General features: G+C 37.5%; 1 protein-coding gene and 1 long non-coding RNA gene across 4 annotated transcripts in view; one reads left to right on the top strand and one right to left on the bottom strand.

The window, feature by feature from the left end:
• LOC135321141 (uncharacterized) overlaps positions 1 to 26,642 on the bottom strand; it is a 124,929-nt gene that overhangs the window by 4,970 nt on the left and 93,317 nt on the right. For all 3 annotated transcript variants that reach the window (XR_010380635.1, XR_010380633.1, XR_010380634.1), the window contains one exon: positions 3,147 to 3,930. This is a non-coding gene — a long non-coding RNA (uncharacterized LOC135321141). The remainder of the gene's footprint in view (positions 1 to 3,146; positions 3,931 to 26,642) is intronic.
• TTN (titin) overlaps positions 1 to 26,642 on the top strand; it is a 284,130-nt gene that overhangs the window by 171,660 nt on the left and 85,828 nt on the right. Inside the window, exons 189-230 of the mRNA XM_064484940.1 lie at positions 201 to 263; positions 600 to 689; positions 2,460 to 2,510; positions 3,046 to 3,447; positions 3,622 to 3,900; positions 4,166 to 4,441; positions 4,602 to 4,741; positions 5,042 to 5,168; positions 5,261 to 5,524; positions 5,808 to 6,074; positions 6,215 to 6,478; positions 6,566 to 6,705; positions 6,865 to 6,991; positions 7,119 to 7,385; positions 7,500 to 7,766; positions 8,752 to 9,018; positions 9,110 to 9,249; positions 9,676 to 9,802; positions 10,603 to 10,745; positions 14,938 to 15,061; positions 15,585 to 15,851; positions 17,543 to 17,640; positions 18,336 to 18,504; positions 18,596 to 18,862; positions 18,969 to 19,235; positions 19,320 to 19,598; positions 19,690 to 20,098; positions 20,204 to 20,328; positions 20,432 to 20,698; positions 21,509 to 21,778; positions 21,869 to 22,171; positions 22,264 to 22,566; positions 22,833 to 23,020; positions 23,107 to 23,221; positions 23,329 to 23,613; positions 23,723 to 23,874; positions 24,565 to 24,712; positions 24,869 to 25,046; positions 25,338 to 25,459; positions 25,552 to 25,839; positions 25,953 to 26,249; positions 26,368 to 26,554. Coding sequence (XP_064341010.1) covers positions 201 to 263; positions 600 to 689; positions 2,460 to 2,510; positions 3,046 to 3,447; positions 3,622 to 3,900; positions 4,166 to 4,441; positions 4,602 to 4,741; positions 5,042 to 5,168; positions 5,261 to 5,524; positions 5,808 to 6,074; positions 6,215 to 6,478; positions 6,566 to 6,705; positions 6,865 to 6,991; positions 7,119 to 7,385; positions 7,500 to 7,766; positions 8,752 to 9,018; positions 9,110 to 9,249; positions 9,676 to 9,802; positions 10,603 to 10,745; positions 14,938 to 15,061; positions 15,585 to 15,851; positions 17,543 to 17,640; positions 18,336 to 18,504; positions 18,596 to 18,862; positions 18,969 to 19,235; positions 19,320 to 19,598; positions 19,690 to 20,098; positions 20,204 to 20,328; positions 20,432 to 20,698; positions 21,509 to 21,778; positions 21,869 to 22,171; positions 22,264 to 22,566; positions 22,833 to 23,020; positions 23,107 to 23,221; positions 23,329 to 23,613; positions 23,723 to 23,874; positions 24,565 to 24,712; positions 24,869 to 25,046; positions 25,338 to 25,459; positions 25,552 to 25,839; positions 25,953 to 26,249; positions 26,368 to 26,554 — 8,809 coding nt within the window. The remainder of the gene's footprint in view (positions 1 to 200; positions 264 to 599; positions 690 to 2,459; positions 2,511 to 3,045; positions 3,448 to 3,621; positions 3,901 to 4,165; positions 4,442 to 4,601; positions 4,742 to 5,041; positions 5,169 to 5,260; positions 5,525 to 5,807; positions 6,075 to 6,214; positions 6,479 to 6,565; positions 6,706 to 6,864; positions 6,992 to 7,118; positions 7,386 to 7,499; positions 7,767 to 8,751; positions 9,019 to 9,109; positions 9,250 to 9,675; positions 9,803 to 10,602; positions 10,746 to 14,937; positions 15,062 to 15,584; positions 15,852 to 17,542; positions 17,641 to 18,335; positions 18,505 to 18,595; positions 18,863 to 18,968; positions 19,236 to 19,319; positions 19,599 to 19,689; positions 20,099 to 20,203; positions 20,329 to 20,431; positions 20,699 to 21,508; positions 21,779 to 21,868; positions 22,172 to 22,263; positions 22,567 to 22,832; positions 23,021 to 23,106; positions 23,222 to 23,328; positions 23,614 to 23,722; positions 23,875 to 24,564; positions 24,713 to 24,868; positions 25,047 to 25,337; positions 25,460 to 25,551; positions 25,840 to 25,952; positions 26,250 to 26,367; positions 26,555 to 26,642) is intronic.

The raw sequence follows: 26,642 nt of genomic DNA, 5'->3' as shown, positions 1-26,642 counted from the left end.
AACCAGTAAAACTGCCTTACCATATTTTCCACATTTTGTTTAAAATGCAAAATAATGTCAATCAAATAGGTCATTTGGTGACTATAGATGTATAAATTCTAGTATCTCCAAGATACGCTAAGTCTGCCACTTTTGGTTTAACTTTGTGAAAAACTTCAAAAATACTGTGATAACCTGCTTATTACTGTGAATTGTTTCAGTGCCTGAAATTAAGCCAGCAATACCTCTCCCTGCACCTGAACCAAAACCAAAGCCTGAACCAGGTAAGCAAGCTTATCCTCAATGTCAACAGTGTATACCTTCATGTTTCACATGAATAATGTGCAGTTAATAAAAAAAAGGGAGTAAATATCTACACTCATCAAATGATCTCTAACATCCCAATGTATTTTTAGATTATATTGTTATATTTTATTTAATATAATATGTTAGAAATAGGCAAATGTATTATTATATTGTATATAGTTAGAATGTATTGTTCTCTGAAAAAATAGATATTGGGAGATTTTAAAGTTACATCCAAGAAGGCAAATAGGCCACCAAATAAGGTTTCTGGAAGTGACAAAGGATACATTAATGCAATGGACATCTTTCTACAGAGGTGAAAATTATCAAACCACCTCCCATGGAGCCTGCTCCAGTCCCCATCGCTGCCCCAGTCACGGTGCCAGTAGTTGGAAAGAAAGCAGGTATTTATTCTGTAGTTTTCTTTTTGCTTGTTTTGATGGCTTAATAAAAACTTCATTAAAATACAAGCCCTCGTTTGTTGAAACATAGGCATCATTTCAACTGTGGGAGTTTATAAATTCTGGATTTTCTTCATCTGCTGTCCTTTACCAATCTAACCTCTCACCCAAGGGTGAGATTTTGATTGAAATGCACATTCCTGCAAAGCACCATTTCTTTATATGCTTTTGAGATGGAGTAATGAGTATGTTCAATGCTGATGAAAACTAAGAAGACAGGCAGATACTCTCCATGGACAGACTTATAGGAATCCCATGGAGATTCAAATTTCCCATCTGCCCTATAGGAATCATTTCTCAGTTTTTGAAAAAGACTATCCTTGGGGATAATGAAAAAGTTCTGGAAATGGATAGTGTTGATGGTTGCATAATACTGTGAATATGCTTAAAGCAGCTGAATTGTACACCTAAAAATTGTTAAAGTGGTAAATTTTATGTTAGGTGTATTTTACCACAGTAAAAAGAAAAAAAAAAGGCTGCATTGTTCAGCCTTTAAATCTATGTAAGAATTTAGATCATTAATAATCTTCTTAAAGATTACTGACTCAGCGGTATAGTTATCTCAGGTACAAACTTAAAGTACCTAGTTGTACATGAAGTATGAGTAGTTCATCTCTTAGGTTATAATCTCAAAACCGGAAATGAGTTGATGTGTATCAACCATTGATAAGTACACATCCTGACTATTTAATCTTTGACTATTTCCTTCATTTCTTTAAATTTTAATTTCCTAGTCTATAAGATCAGAATGGTAACTATATCTACCTAATAGGATTATTGTGAGGATCAAATATATGCAAAACACTTAGCACAGTGCTTGGTACATAGTAAGCCCTCTAGAAATATTTGGGGTTTTATTGTGTTTAATAACATGAGACAATATATTATGTTCTTCAGGCTGTAGTTTAATTTTAATACTTATGTTAACATACTTTGTCACTGATATTTATGGTTTGGGCATTATATTCTTTCTTTTGTGACTTCTATATGATACCTTTTATTCAGAAAAAGACAATAACCACCATTGAGCTAATTAAGTATATGTAAAAATACAGCTTTTCTCAATTCCCCAGAGCCTGACACTAGAAAATTGCTTCTACAGTTTATACTGCCCCTGCGTTAATTGAATTAAACTCTAAGTGTAGGAACTATCTTGATTCTGCCTTAGTTCACTGTCTAACTAGGGGAAATCTTCAAAAGAATACATACATTTGTAGCACATATGCTTTCTTTTTCTCTAGTCTTCCCTGGATTGGTCTGCCCAACTTAATTAAAAAAAAATGCTTTTGGTAACTTCTGAGTTATTTCCCTTTTGCCTATGTTGATTCTTTGTTGACAAAAACTTATTTCCTTGGTTCACATAACCAGCATATACAGAAACATATAAAATACTCTGCATAGCTAGGCAAGAGTAAAACTCTTCCTCACAAGGCAGGAGTAAGCCTTCCAGAAATGGGAGAAGAGTAAAGATACTTGCTGAAAGTAATTTTTTCATCCTAAATACATTGGCAATTTAGCTTGGTCACATCAGTCTCAGAATATGCCTTCTTGGAAATCTCAAAGTATACTCCGTAGGAATCTCATAAACAAATCCAATTTTTTCTTTATGAATTAATATTTGTAATAAAGAGCATGACTCACCCCACATGGTTTACTACTAAGAATGAAATAAGTCCAGAAATTGTTTAAATGCTGAGTTTTCTTTAATTTCAGAAGCCAAAGCACCTAAGGAAGAGGCTGCCAAGCCGAAAGGTCCCATCAAAGGTAAGATTCATGTCCCTGTACCTGAATTGTAATCTGTCTCTCTGGAAAACTTTGCATTCAAGGGGAAAGGAATTCAAAATTTACAACACTCTTTATTATTCCATTGATTCTGCTAAGACTAGTATATCTTCTGATATTGCAACTAATACACCTCTAATATTATTCAAGTGGGTATTATATAACATATATGTGTATATGTATTAGCATAGTGAACCCTATAAGTCCCTAGCTTCATTCTTCATATATATACTTCATATTTATGCATGACAGATAAAATAATTAGAAATTCATCAGGACATTTTATATTTGGCATTAAAACTTGAGAAAATAAAGAGCATTTATTATACATGGATTCCTATGCCACCTGATTTTCCTGTCTGAAAGAAAGGAGTATAAATTCAGTTGCCCCTTCACTTGCCTAGTCGTTAATTTGCTGTTCTTGTCTCCTAGTTGCTCTGTCATTTGTTTTACCCAGCAGGCAGCCAAGTATATGCTTTCTGACCTTTATTCAATTTTTAATTTTATTTTGAATTAGGTGTACCCAAAAAGACTCCTTCACCAATAGAAGCTGAAAGGAAAAAGCTAAGACCAGGAAGTGGTGGAGAGAAACCGCCTGATGAAGCCCCGTTCACCTACCAGCTAAAGGCTGTGCCACTGAAGTTTGTGAAAGAAATCAAAGACATTGTCTTGACTGAAGCAGAGTCAGTTGGCTCCTCTGCAATCTTTGAGTGTTTGGTCTCCCCCTCCACTGCAGTTACAAGCTGGATGAAAGATGGTAGCAACATCCGGGAGAGCCCAAAGCACAGATTCATCGCTGATGGTAAAGACAGAAAGCTGCACATCATTGATGTTCAACTCTCTGATGCTGGCGAGTACACCTGTGTTTTACGTCTGGGGAATAAGGAAAAGACCTCCACGGCAAAACTTATTGTTGAAGGTAATTTCCAGTCTTCTGAATGTGGTCCGTAATAAACTTTAACACAATAAACCTCAGTAGCAACTTTTTATTGTCCTTTAAGACAAAATGTCTTATTTCCAAGTTTTATTCCACTGAAAGCATTGTATGTATTGGAAAGTCTCTGCAGATTTTTAATACTGAAATTCTCTACAGAACTTCCTGTGCGTTTTGTAAAAACTCTTGAAGAGGAAGTCACAGTGGTCAAAGGACAGCCATTGTACTTGAGCTGTGAGCTAAACAAAGAGCGTGACGTGGTCTGGAGGAAGGATGGGAAGATTGTGGTGGAGAAACCCGGCAAGATTGTTCCCGGTGTCATTGGCTTGCTGCGGGCCCTGACCATCAATGACGCAGACGACTCCGATGCCGGAACATACACAGTGACTGTGGAAAACGCCAACAACCTGGAGTGTTCATCCTGCGTGAAAGTCGTAGGTTAGTCCTTTGCTGGGAAATTTTGTTCTGCTGATTAATGTACAAGAAAAGAGAAGAGAGAATTTTATTGCCCAGTATCAGGATATCAGCAGTCTTATACCTTATCTACAAGAGGGAATGTCTATCTATCTATATCTATCTATATCACAGCAGATTAATTATGTCCAGTTTTAAGCATTTTTTTCTATTTCTGAAATTTACTAAGGAAGTTATTTATATGACTTGTTCAGATCATAATTATTTTTCTGACCTCATTTTCATACAGAAGTCATTAGAGACTGGCTGGTGAAACCCATACGAGATCAGCATGTGAAACCCAAGGGGACTGCTGTTTTCACCTGTGTTATAGCAAAGGATACGCCAAACATTAAGTGGTTCAGAGGATATGATGAAATCCCCTTGGAACCAACTGACAAGACAGAGATTCTGAAAGATGGAAATATTCTATACCTCAAAATTAAGAATGCTACACCAGAAGACGTTGATGAATATGCAGTGGAAATTGAAGGGAAGAGATATCCTGCAAAGCTGACACTTGGAGGTATAAAAATCTTAGCTTTTGTTCTAAAAGATAAATTTTGTGTGTGCCTAAGGCAAAATAATACACACACACACACACACACACACACACACACAGACACAAAAGAAAGCACTGTTAGATTGTTTAAAACCTTACAGTATTTCATCCTTTACCAATACAGAACGTGAAGTTCAATTGCTTAAACCAATAGAGGATGTTACCATTTATGAGAAAGAAAGTGCAAGCTTTGATGCAGAAATATCAGAAGCAGATGTTCCTGGACAGTGGAAACTGAAGGGAGAACTTCTAAGACCCTCACCTGTGAGTAATTTCTCATTTTAAGTTGTTAGTCGTATAAAATAACTACATTCTATAATCAGGTTTGACATTCAGATTTGGTTCAACAGTGATGGAGTTATTTCCGGCTTCTGAAGCCTCAAAGAGGGAAAGAAATTTGATGCACTATTTGTGGACAACTCAGACAATTTTTTAAAATATTATGATAAGACATTTTTACTTATTTTTATTAGTAATATTATGGTTATTTTTATGACTCTCTAGGAATCTGTATCTGAAATACTTTATCTCATTCAAATGCTAACTCAAATTATCATTTTTCAGACTTGTGAAATCAAGGCAGAAGGTGGAAAACGCTTCTTGACTTTGCACAAAGTCAAATTGGACCAAGCCGGTGAAGTTCTTTACCAGGCACTTAATGCATTTACGACAGCCATTCTGACAGTAAAAGGTATGGGCCTTTAGAACTCACAGAGTAGTCTCAACTGCATCTTACATCCCTCTGCATGCTGAAAAACCTCATTCTTAATGTTTAATTTTCAGAAATTGAACTTGACTTTGTCGTGCCCCTGAAAGATGTCACAGTCCCAGAAAAGCGACAGGCTCGATTTGAATGTGTCCTCACTCGAGAGGCAAATGTTATATGGTCTAAAGGACCTGATATAATCAAGGCATCTGACAAGTTTGACATCATTGCCGACGGAAAGAAACACATTCTTGTCATCAACAATTCTCAGTTTGCTGACGAAGGGGTCTATACTGCTGAAGTGGAGGGCAAGAAGACCTCAGCACGACTATTTGTTACAGGTGAGACCTGGTGAGATTGGCCTTTAACATCTCATTTAGGCACATGAATAGCTGACTTCAAAGGTAGAACACCAGTAGCTGTAAGTGACCATCGGCCCCATGACCTTATTTTCACATTGCCATCAAAACAACCCCCTTAATTTTTTTTTAATGGAAGATAGCTGCATTTGAAAAGATGTCTAATAAATGCCATATGAAACAGATCTCTTCTACCAGGCAGGTTAGAGTGGAATACTTCTGAAAAACTGTGTTTCTGAGCATAGTATCCATGCTTGCTTTGCAGGTATAAGACTGAAATTCATGTCGCCTCTTGAAGATCAAACAGTGAAAGAAGGTGAAACAGCAACTTTTGTATGTGAGCTTTCTCATGAAAAAATGCACGTAGCCTGGTTCAAAAATGATGCCAAACTCCACACGAGCAGAACTGTACTCATCTCATCGGAAGGCAAGACTCACAAGTTGGAAATGAGAGAGGTGACCCTGGATGATATATCCCAGATCAAAGCTCAGGTTAAGGACCTGAGCTCCACAGCAAATCTCAAGGTCTTAGGTAAATGTGGCCACCCATAACCAGGTAGCCAGTTTTTGGTTGGTGGGAGTGGGTAATAGTTAAACATTTTGCAACCTGTAACTCTTCAGTAACCTTTCATTTTCACGTGCTTCTGATTATCTGCTAAATGTCTTTCACAGAGGCTGATCCTTACTTCACCGTGAAATTACATGACAAAACTGCAGTGGAGAAGGATGAGATCATCTTGAAGTGTGAAGTGAGCAAAGACGTGCCAGTGAAATGGTTCAAAGATGGTGAAGAAATTGTGCCTTCACCCAGATACTCCATCAAATCAGATGGCCTGCGCCGCATCTTAAAGATCAAAAAGGCAGAACTGAAAGACAAAGGCGAATATGTGTGTGACTGCGGCACAGACAAGACAAAAGCAAATGTCACTGTTGAGGGTGAGCTGCTCAAAAATGTTAAAACTTACCCCACCTGAACCTGTGGTTTCTTTGTTCAGTCATTCTCACAAAACTGTATCATTTCAGCTCGGCTAATAAAAGTGGAAAAACCTCTGTATGGAGTAGAAGTGTTTGTAGGTGAAACAGCTCGCTTTGAAGTCGAACTTTCTGAACCAGATGTTCACGGCCAGTGGAAGTTAAAAGGAGAGCCTTTAACTGCATCACCTGTAAGTCAAGATGATCTGTCACACAGGGGGAAGTCTCGCAGGGTTTTTGGTGAAAAGTGATACCTTTATGGTATGAAATCTCTTGATTATTTGTAGCAATAACCAGTTATGAAAATCATGTTCTTCTTTCTCTTTCCTTCTAACCCCCTCTCCAAACAGGACTGTGAAATCATTGAAGATGGGAAGAAGCACATTCTGGTCCTTTATAACTGCCAGCTTGGTATGACAGGAGAGGTCTCCTTCCAGGCTGCCAATGCTAAGTCTGCAGCTAATCTGAAAGTGAAAGGTATGCCCTGCCTGCCAGCCACCCTTTGGTATTTTCTTCACAAGTCTTCCCGAGGAGACGTGAAATTGATCAGGGGCCATGAATGGAAGTACGTGCTGGCTTCATCCACACCCTCCTCTTTTTTCAGAATTGCCACTTATCTTCATCACACCTCTCAGTGATGTTAAAGTCTTTGAGAAAGATGAGGCTAAGTTTGAGTGTGAAGTATCCAGGGAGCCCAAAACATACCGTTGGCTGAAAGGAACCCAGGAAATCACAGGCGATGACAAAATTGAGCTGATAAAGGATGGCACCCGGCATGCGCTGGTGATCAAATCTGCTGCCTTCGAAGATGAAGCAAAATACATATTTGAAGCTGAAGATAAGCATACCAGTGGCAAACTGATCATTGAAGGTAAATGTTTTTATCAGATAGGCCACCTTTAAATGATTTGTTGTTGTTGTTGTGGCTTTTACATATCCTCCTTTAAGGGCTGGAATTAATGAGCTTTTTTTTTTTTCTTGATAGGAATCCGACTCAAATTCCTCACTCCACTCAAGGATGTCACAGCCAAAGAGAGGGAAAGTGCTGTGTTTACCGTGGAGCTGTCCCATGATAACATTCATGTCCGCTGGTTCAAGAACGACCAGCGCCAGCATACCAAAAGGAACATCTCAATGCACGATGAAGGGAAAATCCATTCCATCACATTTAAAGACCTCTCTATTGATGATACCTCTCAAATTAAAGTAGAAGCTATGGGGCTGAGTTCAGAAGCAAAACTTACTGTGCTTGGTGGGTGCCTTTCTTTCAATTTACTTTTATTGCATTCAATTCAGCAGAAATTTGTGGAGTATCTAATACATAAAAGTCTCTCAAGTGTTACATTGCATGAAAGCAACCCGTGTCCTTAGAGAGCTATCATATATGTTATCGGGCTTATTTCTAAAATATTTTTACCTAAAAATATGAGGATTTTGAAGTAATAAAGATTCAGGCTCACAAAATAGCCAGCTGAAATCAAAATTAAAACTCAGAGGGAGGGTATAGCTCAGTGTTAGAGCATTTTCTTAGCATACACGAGGTCCTGGGCTCAATCCCCAGTACCTCCATTAGAAATAAATAAACAAACAAACAAACAAACCTAATTACACCCCCCCCCAAACTCAGCTAATTATTGGGTCCTGTCATGTTTAAAATAGGAATATAAATATTTCCTATTTCCTCACTTTATGAAAATTATTTCAGAAAAATGTTTTTCAAGACTCTGGGAAACACGGAACTTAATAAAGCTTACTTAATAAATCTCATTGTTTTTCCTGGGCCCTTAATATCAAGCAGATTACATATGAAGTCTAACATATATAGAAACTATTAAAGGCAAACTATTAATTGATATAAGAAAAACTAATAATGTGAATCTGAATGCTTACAGGTAAACTAGGCAGAGTAGGTTTGCTAAGAAATTAAAAATTTAGCTGAATAGTCAAGGAACACATAATTATGTTTGAAGCTAACTTTCACTGTGTCTTTCAAACTACTGTTAATAAAATACTTCAAAATATAATATAGATGAATTGATCTTGAAAAATCCCAGGCATTGGTTCCCTTTCTAACATTTATTAGAGAACTTTTGAAGATAAAACATGTTAAATGAGTGGAAGCATTGTGCAATTAAAATACATACCCAGACCTCTGTGAGCTGCCTCTGAAACTTTCTAAGAGATTTGCATCTCCCTAGGTGGTTAATAAAATTTTTTCACTTATACTTTACTTGCAGAGGGAGATCCATACTTTACAGGAAAGCTTCAAGATTACACTGGCGTAGAGAAAGACGAAGTGGTTCTACAGTGTGAAATTAGCAAAGCAGACGCACCAGTGAAATGGTTTAAGGATGGGGAGGAAATAAAGCCATCTAAAAATGCTGTTATTAAGGCTGATGGCAAGAAGCGCATGCTAATCCTAAAGAAAGCCTTGAAATCAGATATTGGACAGTACACCTGTGACTGCGGGACAGATAAGACCTCAGGAAAGCTTGGCATTGAGGGTAAGGAAATTTCCACGAGTTTCACTCTTGAAGCTGTTGGAGTTATTTCTGCCAGAGGCTAATGATACATGCTGACCCTTCACTTTTCTAGATCGGGAAATTAAACTGGTGCGACCCCTGTACAGTGTGGAGGTGATGGAGACTGAGTCGGCCCGCTTTGAAACCGAAATCTCAGAAGAGGATATCCATGCCAACTGGAAACTCAAGGGAGAGGCACTACTCCAAACACCTGTAAGGCTATTTCTAAACTTGTCAACAGCTAGAGGAGCTGTATGAAATAAAAGAGGACAGGAGGAAAGTCAGAGTGCATGCAGGGCACTTAAAACATGGTGTCAGGTTCTCTGTCAGACCTGAAGCCAAAGAGAAATATTAGGGTTTATGTATGGGCACGGACAGGCACACTTGCATTAGTTTTCATCCAGAATAGTGGTTTAAGGTTGTAGATATTCTGTGATGCTGCTCGTTGGTTCAGAATTATACAGCTAAAATAAACACTGCTTTCATGAATAGTATTGCTAAGCTTTGTTTCACAAAAATACTCAAAATTATAGTCTCACCAATCATTTGTGACATTCCTTTAATTAACATATTATATCCTCAGAAAAAAATATCAAAGATGATTGCTTCCTATGAACCCTTTTGTTTCTTTTGGTACAGGAGTGTGAGATTAAGGAAGAAGGCAAAATGCACTTCCTTATTCTGCACAACTGCCGCTTGGACCAGACCGGTGGGGTGGATTTCCAAGCTGCCAATGTTAAATCTAGTGCCCACCTCCGAGTAAAACGTAAGTATTACGTGTTTCTGCTGAAAATTAACTATATACTTTTGCAGCAAATGAATGTGAGTGAAATTAATTGGCATTATTTAATTAATTAGAAAACATTAAAATATATAGGAACTGACTTTCTTGTATTTACTTCTCTGACATTCTCATACACATGTGGTTCAAATTCTAAAGCTTTGGTAATTTCATTGACCTAACCATTTGAACAAAAGAAAATTAAGCAAGTCAGAATCTCCTACTTTGTAATTCTTTCATTCAAAGTAGATATACACACAATAAGAGTCTAACTTAGAACCCTTAAAGACCACATCCTTCAGGCGGCTGTACAACTACAGCACCATACAGATAACTTTTGCTGTGTGGGCATTTCAGACTCCAGAGGGGAGGCGGGCAGCATCGGGCTAACATTTTTGGAAGGTGCAAAAGTGTTTATGGATCAGACAGGCTATGTGATTGAGGGGCCCTTGTCCTCTCCCAATCAGAGTCTTAGTTATTTTGGAAGTCACATACCTATGTAGCAAGAGGAACTTGACGCCTGGCAGAGACAGATGCAGCACAGACTTCTTGCTGACCTTGTATATTAGAATGAAAGGGCCCCTACAGATACCCATTCTCTAGCCACCAGCTCTCCCCTCCTCAGCACCAAGGGGCACGTTCTCATGGGAGTTTGAACAGTGGGCAGGCCTGTGGCTCTCTCCTTCTTGAAGAAAGCAACCATGGAGATTAAGAACTAAATCAGTCCTGATTCTTTTGGCATTACAAAATGAGTGATCCAAAGCCGTTTCCTTCCTCTTGCCAAGCACGAGTCATTGGTCTTCTGAGGCCTCTGAAGGATGTCACAGTAACTGCAGGGGAAACAGCCACCTTTGACTGCGAGCTGTCTTATGAGGATATCCCAGTGGAATGGTATCTCCGAGGGAAGAAACTAGAGCCCGGCGAGAAGGTAAAAAGCAGGCGTGCAGTTGCCTGTCTTGCTCTTCCTTTTTCTCTGGGTTCTTCTGTCTTCATGTGTGTGTTCCTAGTTCTTTGCCTTCTTATGCCCCCTACTCTCCCTTTCCCTTTCTTTTCCCTACTCAAGCCTGATTTCTGCCGAAATTGTAAAGTAATTGTAAAGAAATTCTTCTGACTTTTGTTGGGTTTAACCTGGTATTTTTATCGAAATGGAAATTAAAACTTTAAGTACAATTAAGTTTTAGTCTTTTGAGGAAAAGGCAAAACACTCACTAGTTATCAGTGATAGTTTGTTTAATTAACTGGGAGGCAGGAAGGATCAAAAAGGCTTTCTGATTCGATGCATGGTAACAACAGTACAGACTAAGTTCTATGGCTAATTCTCACCATGCTATCTAGTGTTCTGCGTATAAGGGGATTAAGAGGAGAGGATTGAAATTCCATTTCAGGCAGTTTGATCAAGTAGTTGAGATAGCTTCTTGGGCAGATCTGCTCTTCAAGCATTTCTTCAAAGCTATTTTTAACCCTCAAGTGCTTTGAGCTCTGCACATTCTGGAATGCAAGTGGACTATTTAAAGTGCAACTGATGGTACTGGCAAGAGAGGAGGGCTCCCTGATTTTCCATATGTATGAACAAATATGCTTTACAAAGTTTTAGGAAATAACCAGCTTCTGGTGTTGGCCCAAGATTTTACCCATACGTAAAAACCGAAGCAATTATTCAGATAGGCCCAAAATACAATTTACCCAAAATGAGCAATGTATTTTGCCCCCTAAAACAATGTGTTTTGTCAAAATTATCTTGATAAGTGCCTTTAATTTTGAATTCTTGAAATGAAATATATAGCAAATGTCCAACGTGGGTTGGAAATAAAGCACAGGGCATTACATTGTCCTGTGTCAATTTTTTTTCCAGTATTTTAGAAATAGCATCAAATGTTACATCGAGGCTTCAATAGAAATCAAATTTTTAAGACTTATATAATTTAAAAGGAATTTAACAAAGAGCCACAAAGTTAATTAAAGTATTACAAGGAAAATGCCTTTGAACACCTGTTCTAAAACAAAACAAAAAAACTAGTGTTCTACCAAAGTGATTAAAGGGTAATTCAGTTAACAGTCATCTTCGAGTTAAAGTCTGTCTGTTATACGAACAGTAATGACAAGTAATTTGATCTCTCTTTTTTTTTTTTTTTTAACTAAAGATAGAAAAAGCAGTCAAATGTTCAAATTGCAGCGAGAGAATAAGTTAAATGTGAGGAAACCATCCTCATGGTGAGGCCTTCTAAATACTGAGCTGGGCGATGGAGGCATCTCCACCTTCAAGTTTGCTTTTTTTTAATGTGCATTTATCCAATTAAGTGTGTCAAAGGCAGAGGATTGGCTGACTTTTCAAGATCCTTTCTAGATAAATTCATGATCTGAATAAAGGAACACTGCTTAAGGACAAATGATACTATTATTCTGCTACTAAATATCTTTTGGTCAAATGAAGAGATTTTTATTATAAGATCGGTTTCATTGGTTCTAATCAATGAAAACTGTACTATTTTAAATTAAAATGTAGACTTCTAAAAATCTTAGTTACATTTTACTCAAAAATATATACATATATATGTATGTCTTATTGTCACTAAACTTTCTTTTCTCAGATTAGAAAGGATCACCTTACTATAATTCTGTAGCACCTCTTTGTGTCTCTCTTGGCATAGGAATTTTAATCCTTTACTTTAGCCACCCAAATACTTCAGCTTTTTATGAACTTGCTCTTATATTACTTCAATGGCTCTTTTTTTAAAAGAACTTAAATATAAGCTGTGAAGGAATAGTCATTTTATTATATTTTGCAGGTTTTGTTTAAATTAAATCTGTTAGAACAAACTTGCTATTATCACTTTAACTCAGGCCTTTCATCTTTACTTCACAGAATGTTTAGCCTCCGTAAACTACATCAACCAAACAAAAACACATTATTGTATTGGGTTATCAAAAGAGAAAATTTCAGAAATGAGTATTTCCCCCCTTTGGCCATCAGTTCAAGAAGGACTGCTAAGTCCTAAATGGCCATTGATAATTTTGTATTTAAACTTTAATAGTTTGGTTGATTACAGTCCTAATGTCTATTGCATTACAGCAGTATGCTTCCCTTAAAAAATAACGATATTTTAAGGATAACCTCTAATATTATCTTTATATAATCTACCACAAAATCTTCAGCATTCACATTATTGGTTTATTTTTATAAGATACCTGTTAGTTTTTGGCCCTTTTTAAATGTAATCAGCATACACTGTCTATGAGCTATTTATTGAGAACCACTATGTTCTTAGCCAAATTCTTGGTGATAGAATATTCTTGAGTAGCCTCAGAGAAATTTCCATGACAAAACAATGTGTTAATAGACAACATATATCTGTTGGTGGATTAGAACCTGGATACTTTTAAAAATGGCCCTAAATCACAGTCCAAATTTTAAACTGAAAATTTATATTGAAATGTCATCATAAAAACAGTTTTTTTCCCATTCAATATATTAATATAACCATGCCCAGCTCTTCATCAAGGAAAAACCTTTATATGAAACTTTATTCCTGACTCTTTGTTTTACACAGCATAGTAACAGTTCCACTGATAAAACAAACAAGCAAACAAACAAAATTTTTTACATTATTCTTAACTATAAGTAAACCCTGAAGCAGTGCAAAATCAATCTCGATGACAGGGCACAGAGTCTTATGGAATTTTGGATGGTAGAACTAGAAGAACCTCCAAATGTCTCACAGTTTCCTGTCAGGTTGTAGCCTGATTTTCAGCTGCACAAATCACAGTTATGGGACCTAATGACAGCCCATATCAAGGCGGTGTGTTCTTCTTGATAATTCATTTTCCTACGACAATGCCCCTTCAAACCACCTAAGGTTGCATTTACAACAAGAATTTATCATCCAAATGTTAACAGTGGTGGCAGCATTTGTGTCAATATTCTAAGACCACGTGGTCTCGTGCTTTAACTAGTTCTGAAGTTCTTTTATCCATTTGCTCCCTGCCACATGAACAATTATAGCCCCGTCTGATACCTGATTTTCCCAGTCCTGAAATGCAACCATATCTGAAGAGAAGAAGAGTCAACATCTTCACTTGTGTTTTTGAACAAAATATTATTTTAATCACAGGTTTAGTTGGTTTGCAAAATAATTTTAATTGCTAAAATAAATGGGAAGAATTCTAGCTCGTTGTACAGCAAACACCTAGCATTTAGAACATGAAGTTTACTTTCAGCTTACTATATGCAATCATCTTTTTCCTTCCTTTATTATTTAGCTATTCTAAGTTCTTCCTTTATATAAATATAAACCCAGTAGCAGAATGGAGGCAGATATATATGTATACATATACATACACACACACACACACATAAACATTTGCCTAGGCATTTCACTATAAAAGGCCACCTAGTAATTATGTAAAGGTAACTATGAAACTACAAAAGCCTAAAATTTCCTCAAAAGATTCCAAACTATTGGTTAAAATCATTTTCAAATACATACATGTTTTATAATTATAAAACAACTTGGAAAGCACTATTTCAAACTGTTTACCTGAATGAACTAAATGCACCTCTGTATATTGGATTGCACTTTCATATGTTCTTTTGTGTCTCCAGTTCTAATGATACATAATTGACATACTGCACTGTATAAGTTTAAGGTGTACAGCATAATGATTTGACTTATGAAATGATCACCACAATAAGTTTAGTGATCATCCATCCTCTCATATAGATAAAATTTTAAAATATAGAAAAAATTTGTTTTTTCTGTGATGAGACCTCTTAGGATTTACCCTCTTAACAACTTTCATATATAATGTACAACAGTGTTAATTATATTTATCTTGTTGTACATTACAGCCCTAGTACTTATTTATCTTATGAAAAGAAGTTTGTACCTTTTGATTACCTTCATTCAATGAGCCCCCACATCACACCCTGCCTCTAGTAAACACAAATCTGATCTCTTCTGTGAGTTTGTTTGTTTTTGAAGTATAATTGACCTACATCACCATGTTAGTTCTTGGTACATAATATGTTGTTTCGATTATTTCTATACATTTCAAAATGATCACTAAAATAGTGTGGTTACCATTCATATATTCTTAAACTGCACTTTTTTTCAAAAAACTAGGTGGTCACACGTTCAGAAGGAAGAGTTCATACACTTACTCTGAGGGATGTAAAGTTAGAAGATGCTGGAGAAGTTCAACTAGTAGCAAAAGATTTCAAAACACAAGCCAAACTCATTGTGAAAGGTAACTGCATGGCTTATTTTTTTTAAAAAACATGTATAATATAGAGGTTCATAAATAATGCCAACTCTCAATTATCTGTATATAAGTACCATAAATCATTAAAATCCACCAAATATCAGAAAGTGTAATTTTGGCCTAAGAAAATAGCCTCATAGACTATTAAAAAAAAAAAAGCCAAAATTGGCTAGAATAGGTTTTACTTCGTCTTTCCATCCCCACTGTTTTTATTGCATTCAGTCAACATCTGGAGGAAGAATTATTATCAAAGTATCCATCACTCTCTTAACTAAGAGTTGGCTATTATTTCCTCAGTGTTTCATATTCTTTAAAAATGCTTTTCCTCTATATACAAATAATGATGAAACATCATTATTAGAGGAAAACATCTGAGTGAAATCAAAATTTACAAATGAAACTTAAAAACAGAAAATCCCTGGAGATGTGAGAGGAAAGTTGAGGAAGTGCTGAAACTCTTGGAGAAGGAAAGGAGAAATACCTTGGCTAATTAGTATGATTCTTTCAGAACCCCCAGTTGAATTCACTAAGCCTCTTGAGGACCAGACGGTCGAAGAGGAAGCCACAGCCGTTTTGGAGTGTGAAGTATCACGAGAAAATGCTAAGGTGAAATGGTTCAAGAATGGAACAGAAATTCTCAAAAGCAAGAAGTATGAAATTGTTGCTGATGGCAGGGTCAGAAAACTTATTATACACGGCTGTACCCCAGAGGATATTAAAACATACACTTGTGATGCTAAGGATTTTAAGACTTCCTGTAACCTGAACGTCGTGCGTAAGTATTCTTCTTACACAGGACTTTTCATTTGCAACTCTTTGATAACAAACAAACAAACAAAAAACCACTTTTTGCATGCCCTTCTTGCCCTAATCGCATTTCTTGGCAACTTAAAACAGTATCAGTACTGACATAACATGATCCTCTATGTGTTTAAAAAAGAGAGAGAGTTCCTTCTGCCACATCTGGTCTGAGAAGGACAGGCTGATCACATTTTGCTATGCTTCTCACTGAGTAGTGAGCAGACATGCTGTTTGTCTACGTGGGGTTTAAGCCTACTGCAGGAATATCCCAATACAGATGAGGACAAATTGAATTTTAAAAGACAAGAAGGGAGCCATGATTTAAAAAAAGAGAGAGAGAGAAAAGGAAAGGAAATGAAAGCAATTTCCACTTGGAATAAAATGAATTCTCAGGTTTGAGAAACCACTAGAAAACGAGCGTGAAATTTCAGTTTGAATAGGGAGCATGCTAGAGATTTGCTGTAATACGATCAAGCCCACTCACGTAATGCCATCTCTGAGAATAAGAATGGAAAAGAAGATGAGCGAAGCCTGGATTCTTTGAGTCCTATAAATGAAGAGAGCACTAATGGTTTTTAGCATCACTTCTTCCTCTGGTGAAATATATAATGTCTTTTTTTCAAAATGCCACATGCTAGCTCATTTTTTTTCATTCATTCATTTGTCCAGTGATAACATTTTTCAGTCTGTCTTTTTGTGCAATACTTGCTGCTTGGTTTAGTTGCTCCCCATCTGTCAATAACTATAAAACAGTGGCTTTGATTGTGCTTCAACATGCGTCTTGTATTTATCCTTTCCACTTTGGTTGCTTTGCTTTAGCTTATGACAGAGTAGCTTCTTGGGTCTCCTTCTTCACTATGTCATCTACTTTGTCGCCACTCCAAGAAGGCTGAGCAGATCTTCAAGCCTATAAGCCAGCACTTGTGTTCCAGAATCTCACTGATCAATAAAGGTCATCTTGGAAAAGATTCACAAGTACCCCTGAAAGAAGGAAGGGCATGTGGGAAACTCTCCAATCCTATGCATCCCCCAATTTAATTCTGGGGATAAATGAAACAAGAGATATTAAAAAAAAAAAAGCCACCCTCCCATGCAAAACATGTTGCTTTGTCGCACTAATGGATTTTGTGCCTGACTTATACGTGACGTCTTTGAAGTTGACACACACAAAAAGCTGAACGTATATGATTTCAATTGCAGACTCAAGCCTCTTAGCCATAGACAAGACTGATCATAGCTCTTCAAGATGCACTATCGTTGAATTCTTCTAATTTCTTAAAGACTATGCTGCTTGCCTTAAATAAGATAATGTTTCTTTGCTACTGGTATTTCTTTTGACAGTATCAACTTTCAACTCTGGAGAAGATTTTTCTTCCAGCTATCATTCAGAAGAACTGAGCTGGTGATGATAGATTAGATAGACAGACAGACAGATAGAATTAGTTGGATATATATAGGTTGCCACATAATTTTATGAAAACTACCAAGATGTAAAATGCAAAGTATCACACCTGAATGGGAGCTCCAAATGATTTCTAAGCCAGTTGTAGCCTGTTAAGATGGAAAGGCCTGCAAAAGACTCACTTTTTCTTAATACGTACTACAGTAATGTCAGAGTGACTTTCTAGAAACCTCATTTTGAATTCTGATGACCTTCTCTTACAGCTCCTCATGTGGAATTCCTAAGACCACTCACTGATCTTCAAGTTAAGGAAAAAGAAATGGCACGGTTTGAGTGTGAAATTTCCCGAGAAAATGCCAAGGTCTGTGATTGGATGGTTGCTAACTTGTGTTGTTGGGTAACTGTGTTTACTTTTGGTTAGCCAAAATGGGAAAAAAAAAAAAAAGGTTAATCAAACCTATCTCTGATCATCACTTTTCTTTTAGATTAACGATTATTAGATTGAAGATGTCACACTTCAGTATGAAATACATACTTGATAGTACATACTTGATTTAACTGTTCTCTTTTTAGTATTATTCATTTACTATGACTTGAAAAACACTGGACTCTCAATCAGGAGATTTAGAAATTATTCATTTGAACCATATGAAGTTGCTGTTTTCTTAGGCTAAAAACAAGTATCAGTAATTTCCTATGTCTCAACTAAGTACTCCTGGTTGCTACTAACTACCATTGGCAAGTCACCTTTGAGTCATGGTTTACACATCTGGAAAGCAAAAGAGCTGGTCTGCATGATCGCTAAAGCCCTCTACTGCTCTAAACTTAATATGGTCCCATTATTTTTAATAACTGATAATATCACAGCTGCTCACTTAATAATAACTGAGGAAATTTGTTCTTGCTTTTTGGGGTTTAGCTGTATTTACCACTTCGGTTCTTCACAAAATGATGGCTGCTTTTAGAAAAGCTTAGGAAAACAGTTCGCCTTAAGGACGCACGAACGTGCAAAGGAACAAGAAAACTGATAAAAGTATTTATTTATCTTAAATATAGGTTCAGTGGTTTAAAGATGGTGCTGAAATTAAAAAGGGCAAAAAATACGACATCATATCTAAGGGAGCCGTCCGCATTCTTGTCGTCAACAAATGCCTACTGGACGACGAAGCGGAATATTCCTGTGAAGTAAGGACAGCGAGAACTTCTGGCATGCTGACAGTCCTGGGTAAGAGTGAAGTCTTTCTTTGCAGGAGTATATATGTTGGGGGGAAAAGTTTCCAGTTTAATTCAATTTTTTTTTTTAATTTTTCTTGCAGAAGAAGAAGCTGTCTTTACAAAAAATCTTACCAACATTGAAGTTAGTGAAACAGACACCATAAAACTGGTTTGTGAAGTCTCCAAGCCTGGGGCAGAAGTGGTTTGGTACAAAGGAGATGAAGAGATCATTGAAACAGGTAGATACGAACTCCTTACTGATGGACGGAAGAGAATCCTGACCATTCAGAACGCTCACCTTGAGGATGCGGGCAACTACAACTGCCGACTCCCAAGTTCTCGAACTGATGGCAGAGTCAAAGTACATGGTATGAAAGTTACAGTGAAGACTATTTTATTTTAAGAAAACCATACTGGTTGCATTTAAGTTACAGATGCTTACGTTTTCAATATCTTGCGCCTTTTTCTTTCCAGAACTTGCAGCTGAATTTATCTCAAAGCCTCAAAACCTTGAGATACTTGAAGGAGAAAAGGCTGAATTTGTCTGCTCTATATCAAAGGAAAGCTTTGAAGTCCAGTGGAAGAGAGATGATAAGACACTTGAATCTGGAGATAAGTATGACATTATTGCTGATGGCAAGAAGAGGATCCTCGTGGTGAAAGATGCCACTCTACAAGATATGGGCACTTACGTAGTCATGGTTGGGGCCGCCAGAGCAGCAGCTCACTTGACAGTAATTGGTAAGTTTGTTTGTATTTCTTGGGTTTACTTCTGTTCGCATCTATTACTGCTTCATACTATGAAGTCCTGTTGATTGTTTTCAGAAAAACTCAAGATCATAGTTCCTCTGAAGGACACCCGTGTGAAGGAACAGCAAGAAGTCACCTTTAACTGTGAGGTCAATACTGAAGGTGCCAAAGCCAAATGGTTCAGAAATAAAGAAGCCATATTTGACAGTTCAAAATACATTATTCTCCAAAAAGACCTGGTCTACACCCTCAGAATTAGAAATGCACGATTAGATGATCAAGACAACTACAGTGTATCTCTGACCAATCACAGAGGTGAAAATGTTAAGAGTGCAGCCAATCTAATAGTAGAAGGTAAGACACTTGGACAGCATTAGAAATTTTTAAAATCAACGTCTATTATGAAGACAGTTAAAAGCAACCTTCTTCTTCTCCTTTCCAACAGAGGAAGAACTTAGGATTGTTGAGCCTCTTCAGGATATTGAAACAATGGAGAAGAAATCTGTCACGTTCTGGTGCAAGGTCAACCGTCTCAATGTAAGACTGAAGTGGACGAAAAATGGAGAAGAGGTGGCTTTTGACAACCGTGTTTTATACAGAATCGATAAATATAAGCACTCTCTAATCATTAAAGACTGTGGCTTCCCCGATGAGGGTGAATACATTGTCACTGCTGGACAAGATAAATCTGTTGCTGACCTTCTCATCATAGAAGCCCCTACAGAATTTGTGGAACACTTGGAAGACCAGACAGTCACCGAGTTCGATGATGCTGTCTTCTCCTGCCAGCTCTCCAGAGAGAAGGCAAATGTAAAATGGTACAGAAATGGGAGAGAAATCAAAGAAGGCAAAAAGTACGTGAAAGCTACTTAATCTCTATTTCTGTAGTTATACATACACTTTTGGCAATTTAGTGGCCGTTAATGCAAGCTAACCAGTAATTCAATCTCTTCTTTTAGATACAAATTTGAAAAGGATGGCAGCGTACACAGACTCATTATTAAGGATTGCCGGCTGGATGATGAATGTGAATATGCTTGTGGAGTAGAAGACAGGAAGTCTCGAGCTAGACTCTTTGTGGAAGGTACGTATTAAGTGGAAGGACAATTTTAATATCAGTGCCAGCTTTTAAAAGTTGTTAATCCCAGTACAAACATGTTTGTATTTATTTCACATTTTCTTTTCAGAAATCCCTGTTGAGATCATCAGGCCTCCCCAAGACATCCTTGAAGCCCCTGGTGCTGATGTTGTCTTTTTAGCTGAGCTCAACAAAGATAAGGTGGAAGTCCAATGGCTAAAAAATAACATGATTATTGTCCAGGGTGACAAACACCAGATGATGAGTGAAGGAAAGATACACAGACTACAGATCTGTGATATTAAGCCCCGAGACCAGGGTGAATACAGATTTATTGCCAAAGACAAAGAAGCCAGAGCTAAGCTTGAACTGGCAGGTAGGCCCCTTTCTTTTATTTTCAAATATCTTCACAATGTCACAGATACTGTGTATGTTTCAGATTTCAGTTTTCAGATTTCAGTGTATGTTTCAGATTTCAGTTAATTAATGAGAAAATGCTTTTGAAAGCCTTTTATTCTTGTTAAGCCCTATCCACAAGTCAACTATTCTAATTCCTCCTACCACCAAGTGCCCCGAGTCAGAAGAAATTGACAGCATTGCTTTTTACATGCCAGAACCTAGAAGAGTTCCTGGCACATGGCAGCTGTTGATTGATTCCTAGAATTAACCTATTGCTCTGAGAGTCTTCCCAGCAAATCCAGACCTAGAGATGGCAGCATTCTTTTCTTCTTTCCAAATCCCTGTGGAGCCTCTTAGGTCTGTTCTCATCCTGACCCAAGCTTCCAAGGCATCCTTATAGGTTGGCATTTGAAAGAGCTATTAATATACCTCTTGTATGTAAGAACAAGTTTGGTTTATCGTGAACTAAGTATGAGGTGTCTACTTTATACAAAAAGAAAAAAAATGTTTTATGCACTATGTTTAGTTCTCTGTTATTATTGGCAAAGAATGGAGATTTTATGGTTTCATATCATCCTTAATCCTCTGTTCTTCAGAGTCTGATAATTTGCAGAATAAGCTGTGAGAACTCTTAAGTCAGCTAAAGTTCTCTGCTGTAAAGTGACTGTGATATGCCTCTAAGGTTATGTAATGAATATTTGCTAACAAATGCATAGTGAAGAAGCTAGGGCATAGCTGGACTACAATAAATCACTCAAAAGCATTCACATGTTATTTTTCTCACTAGCTGCACCTAAAATCAAGACAGCTGATCAAGACCTCGTGGTTGATGTTGGCCAGCCCCTGACAATGGTGGTGCCCTATGAGGCCTACCCCAAAGCAGAAGCAGAGTGGTTTAAAGAAAATGAGCCCCTTTCTTCAAAAACCGTTGATACTACAGCTGAGCAAACTTCCTTCAGAATTTCAGAAGCCAAGAAAGGGGACAAAGGAAGGTATAAAATTGTCCTTCAGAACAAACATGGAAAAGCAGAAGCATTCATCAATTTACAAGTTATTGGTAAGCCCTGGAGTCACTCAGACTTTACTGTCAAAGCACAACTAAAAGCATGCTAACACACTAAAAAAAAAATTTATATGTGAATTTCAGATGTTCCTGGGCCAGTACGTAACTTGGAAGTGACAGAAACATTTGATGGTGAAGTGAGCCTCGCTTGGGAAGAACCATTAACTGATGGTGGAAGCAAAATCATAGGTTATGTTGTTGAAAGACGTGATATCAAGAGAAAGACCTGGGTTCTGGCCACTGACCGTGCAGACAGTTGTGAGTTTACTGTCACTGGACTACAAAAAGGAGGAGTTGAGTACCTGTTCCGTGTGAGTGCAAGAAACAGAGTCGGCACTGGTGAACCAGTAGAAACTGACAGTCCTGTCGAAGCAAGGAGCAAATATGGTAAGAAGTTAAGTAAATTGTAAACTAGCTTATCCTTTCTTTTATTCCTGAGATAACCTGAAGCCTGTGTTTTCTTCTTTGATGAAATCCAGATGTTCCAGGTCCTCCTTTGAATGTAGCGATCACTGATGTGAATAGATTTGGTGTCTCACTGACATGGGAACCACCAGAGTATGATGGAGGTGCCGAGATCACAAACTACGTCATTGAATTAAGGGACAAGGCTTCTATCAGATGGGAAACTGCCATGACCGTAAGAGCTGAAGACCTGTCTGCAACCGTCACTGATGTGGTGGAAGGACAGGAGTACAGTTTCCGGGTCAGGGCCCAAAACCGAATCGGAGTTGGAAAACCAAGTACAGCCACACCCTTTGTCAAAGTTGCTGATCCAATTGGTAAGCCCATCAAAAAAAAAAAAAAAAAAGAATTTCTCTATTAAATCCAGAAATTAAGCCTCTCGATTAAAATAAATCAAATTAAAAGTTAATGAGAAGGAAGAACATCAGAAAAATTTGAACAAAATTGTAGAATTTTGTGCCCACTTTTATCCAGTGAATTCATTAAACCTATTTTAATGGGTATGATAGAAATGATAATAGCACCATCTTAATAAGTTGTCACTGAATTAAATGGTATGCTCCAACTCTTTCTTCCATTCCAGAGAGACCAAGTCCTCCTGTGAACCTAAATTCTTCAGATCAGACTCAGTCATCAGTTCAGCTCACATGGGAACCTCCTCTGAAAGATGGAGGAGGCCCAATATTGGGCTATATCATCGAACGATGTGAAGAAGGAAAAGATAATTGGATTCGTTGCAATAAGAAACTTGTCCCTGAACTGACTTACAAGGTAGAGCATGTGCATCTAAAGAGTCAGTATATAATCATGGACTTAAATGTATGTGTATTTTTACAAATATTGATTCATAATTTTAGGTTACTGGATTACAAAAAGGAAATAAATATTTGTATCGAGTATCTGCAGAAAATGAAGCTGGTGTTTCAGATCCATCTGAAATTCTTGGTCCTCTGACTGCTGATGATGCATCTGGTAAATGGATATTTTACTTTTAGATGTGGGAACAGCACATAGCTACTTTGGGGTACCAGGGACTTAAATATAAGTACTGGAAACTCATTCACTTTTCTCTTTGGTAGTTGAACCAACAATGGATTTAAGTGCATTTAAAGATGGCCTGGAAGTTATTGTCCCAAATCCTATCAAGATCCTGGTTCCAAGTACGGGCTATCCAAGGCCAACTGCTACCTGGTCTTTTGGAGATAAAGTACTAGAAGCAGGGGACCGTGTGAAAATGAAAACCCTGTCTGCCTATGCTGAACTTGTCATTTCTCCAAGTGAACGTCCAGACAAGGGCATTTATACACTGAAATTAGAAAATCCAGTGAAAGCAATTTCTGGGGAAATTGACGTCAATGTAATTGGTAAGGAACTAAACTTTTGTTATCTAATTTATCTAAGGTGATTTGACAGTATTAACAAATATTGGTTCAAGCTATTAATGATGACTTCTGACTGCATTTTTTTTTTCAGCTCGCCCAAGTGCACCCAAAGAACTGAAATTTGGTGAGATAACCAAGGACTCAGTACATTTAACTTGGGAACCACCAGATGATGATGGAGGAAGTCCACTGACTGGTTATCTTATTGAAAAGCGAGAAGTCAGCCGGAAAACATGGACTAAAGTGAGTTTTGAGCAGCATTGCACCAACTGCAGAAAAGAGAGTGGGGGAGATCCCAGAATGCCATGCAGTTTATCTGTTTTTATACATGAAACATATTTCCTTGACCTTGCTTTAAAAGTGTTGATGCTAATGCTTCCTGAGGTAGTTCAACCAAAATTTGGTATAATTGCTTCATTTTTAGCAAGACTTACCAAATTTTAAGCTAGATTTGTTAAAAAATAAAACTTATCTACTCATGTGGTACCTGATTAAGTAGCCAATGTACCCTTTTAATATATAAGACATTCTAAGGACACTAAGTACTTAACTCCTTGGTAATGGTCCTTCTCACACCACTAGATTACCTTAGTTGGCCTGATCTGCCATTTTTTTTCCTCCTCAGTTTATACCATTACTATTTTTTACCTTGATTTATCATATTTCTAATAACCAAGGTGGTAGAAAAAAATCAACACCTTGTTTGCCACCTTTTGAATGTGTACAAACTATGAAACAGTTATCCCTTATATTAAGGGTCAGATGTTATTATGTGCCGTACTTTACAATTTTTCTCTAATATGAAATTCATATAAGAATAATCCTTAGCATTCAAAACAACTTCTATTTGTAACCTTGCTCATGGTAAAAACCTTTTGACTTGGGCAAAGAGTTTTTGGAAAACAGCTTATTAACTGTATTGCTTTGTCCCAGGTTATGGACTTTGTGACTGAACTAGAATTCACAGTTCCTGATCTTGTTCAAGGAAAAGAGTATTTATTTAAAGTCTGTGCTCGTAACAAGTGTGGCCCTGGAGAACCCGCATATGTTGATGAACCTGTAAATATGTCAGCTCCTGCAAGTGAGTACATTCTGGATGATTTCTTACCTAACCTCTTGTTACCTGTTTTTGCTTTTACAACTGGAGTTGAAGTTATGGGGAAAAGACACAGGCTGGCAATATGGAGATTTCATAGATAGCTTATCTAAGACTAATTCACTCTTTAAACTGTTATAGCGGTTCCAGATCCACCGGAGAATGTTAAGTGGAGAGATCGAACAGCCAACAGCATCTTCCTAACATGGGATCCACCTAAATATGACGGTGGGTCACGCATCAAAGGATATTTAGTTGAAAAATGTCCACGTGGTTCTGATCGATGGGTCGCCTGTGGAGAACCAGTTGCAGAAACAAAGTAAGTTTTATAGTTATTTGGCACAAGAGTAAATGTTTACTCTTACTCACTAAAATGGGCTCTCTTTTGGAAAATCAACATGTTAGGTTTAGAATTTACCTGGTGTGCCCATCTGATTTTTTAAACTTCTGCTGATTTACCCTTTAATCGAGGTTTTCATTAGTTAAAATATTGAAGCAATTAATTTAAAGGATAGTATTATACCAGTGGTATAAATTTTGGAAATATGAATATTGCACAATGGAATAGATTAGATGCATTAACGTAAAATCTTATTTTGTTTTCTGACAGAATGGAGGTGACAGGTCTTGAAGAAGGCAAGTGGTATGCCTACCGCGTGAAGGCCTTGAACAGGCTAGGTGCTAGCAAACCAAGCAAACCCACAGATGAAATCCAGGCTGTGGACACCCAGGGTACTTATTTTTGGTTTTTGTTTACCAGCCAGACCTGTGACTTTAATTCTGCATAAACCTACTAACATCATAAATAATCTTTTCCAACTCAGAGGCTCCAGAAATTTTCCTCGATGTGAAGCTGCTTGCGGGTCTCACTGTAAAAGCAGGAACCAAGATTGAACTTCCTGCCACTGTAACTGGCAAGCCTGAACCTAAAGTAACTTGGACGAAGGCAGATATGCTTCTGAAGCAGGACAAGAGAATCACCATTGAAAACGTTCCTAAAAAATCCACAGTGACAATTGTCGATAGTAAGAGAAGTGACACTGGCACGTACATCATCGAGGCCGTGAACGTCTGTGGTCGGGCGACCGCTGTGGTAGAAGTGAATGTCTTAGGTAAGGGAGGCTCTCATTTTAAAAATGGGCAAACTCATTCGAGCTACTTTTAAAAATAATAAAACACGATTTAAAAAGTGGGTTTTTTTCTGAGTGTATAATGTCATCCACAGATAAACCTGGACCCCCAGCTGCTTTTGACATCACGGAAGTCACCAACGAGTCATGTCTTCTAACATGGAACCCACCACGTGATGACGGTGGATCTAAAGTCACAAATTATGTCGTGGAGAGAAGAGCGACTGATAGTGAAGTGTGGCACAAGCTTTCGTCAACTGTCAAGGATACAAAGTTCAAGGCAACCAAATTAACACCCAATAAAGAATATATCTTCAGAGTTGCTGCAGAAAACATGTATGGTGTTGGTGAGCCAGTTCAGGCCACTCCAATAACAGCCAAATTTCAGTTTGGTAAGTCGCCCATTAATCAGTAGGCTTTAAAAAAAAAAAAAGGATGCTTGTGTCAAACTTGGATTTAGGTGTCATATTTATATATAGGACATATAACATGTTACTATCCTGTCTACAGATCCACCTGGACCTCCAACTCGCCTGGAACCTTCTGATATCACTAAAGATGCAGTGACTCTCACTTGGTGTGAGCCAGACGATGATGGTGGCAGCCCAATCACGGGATACTGGGTTGAAAGATTAGATCCTGATACTGATAAATGGGTTAGATGCAATAAGATGCCAATAAAGGACACAACATTCAGGTATGCCCAGGTTTTCATCAAGATGTTAAAATAGCAATTTTTTATTCTTTAGCTTTCTTTCCTTTTGATTAAATATGATTATATATTA

Source organism: Camelus dromedarius, chromosome 4 (assembly GCF_036321535.1).
Source record: "Camelus dromedarius isolate mCamDro1 chromosome 4, mCamDro1.pat, whole genome shotgun sequence".
NCBI classification, from domain to species: domain Eukaryota; kingdom Metazoa; phylum Chordata; class Mammalia; order Artiodactyla; family Camelidae; genus Camelus; species Camelus dromedarius.
Note: the sequence above shows the minus strand (reverse complement) of the source record. Positions and strands in the feature narration are given on the sequence as shown.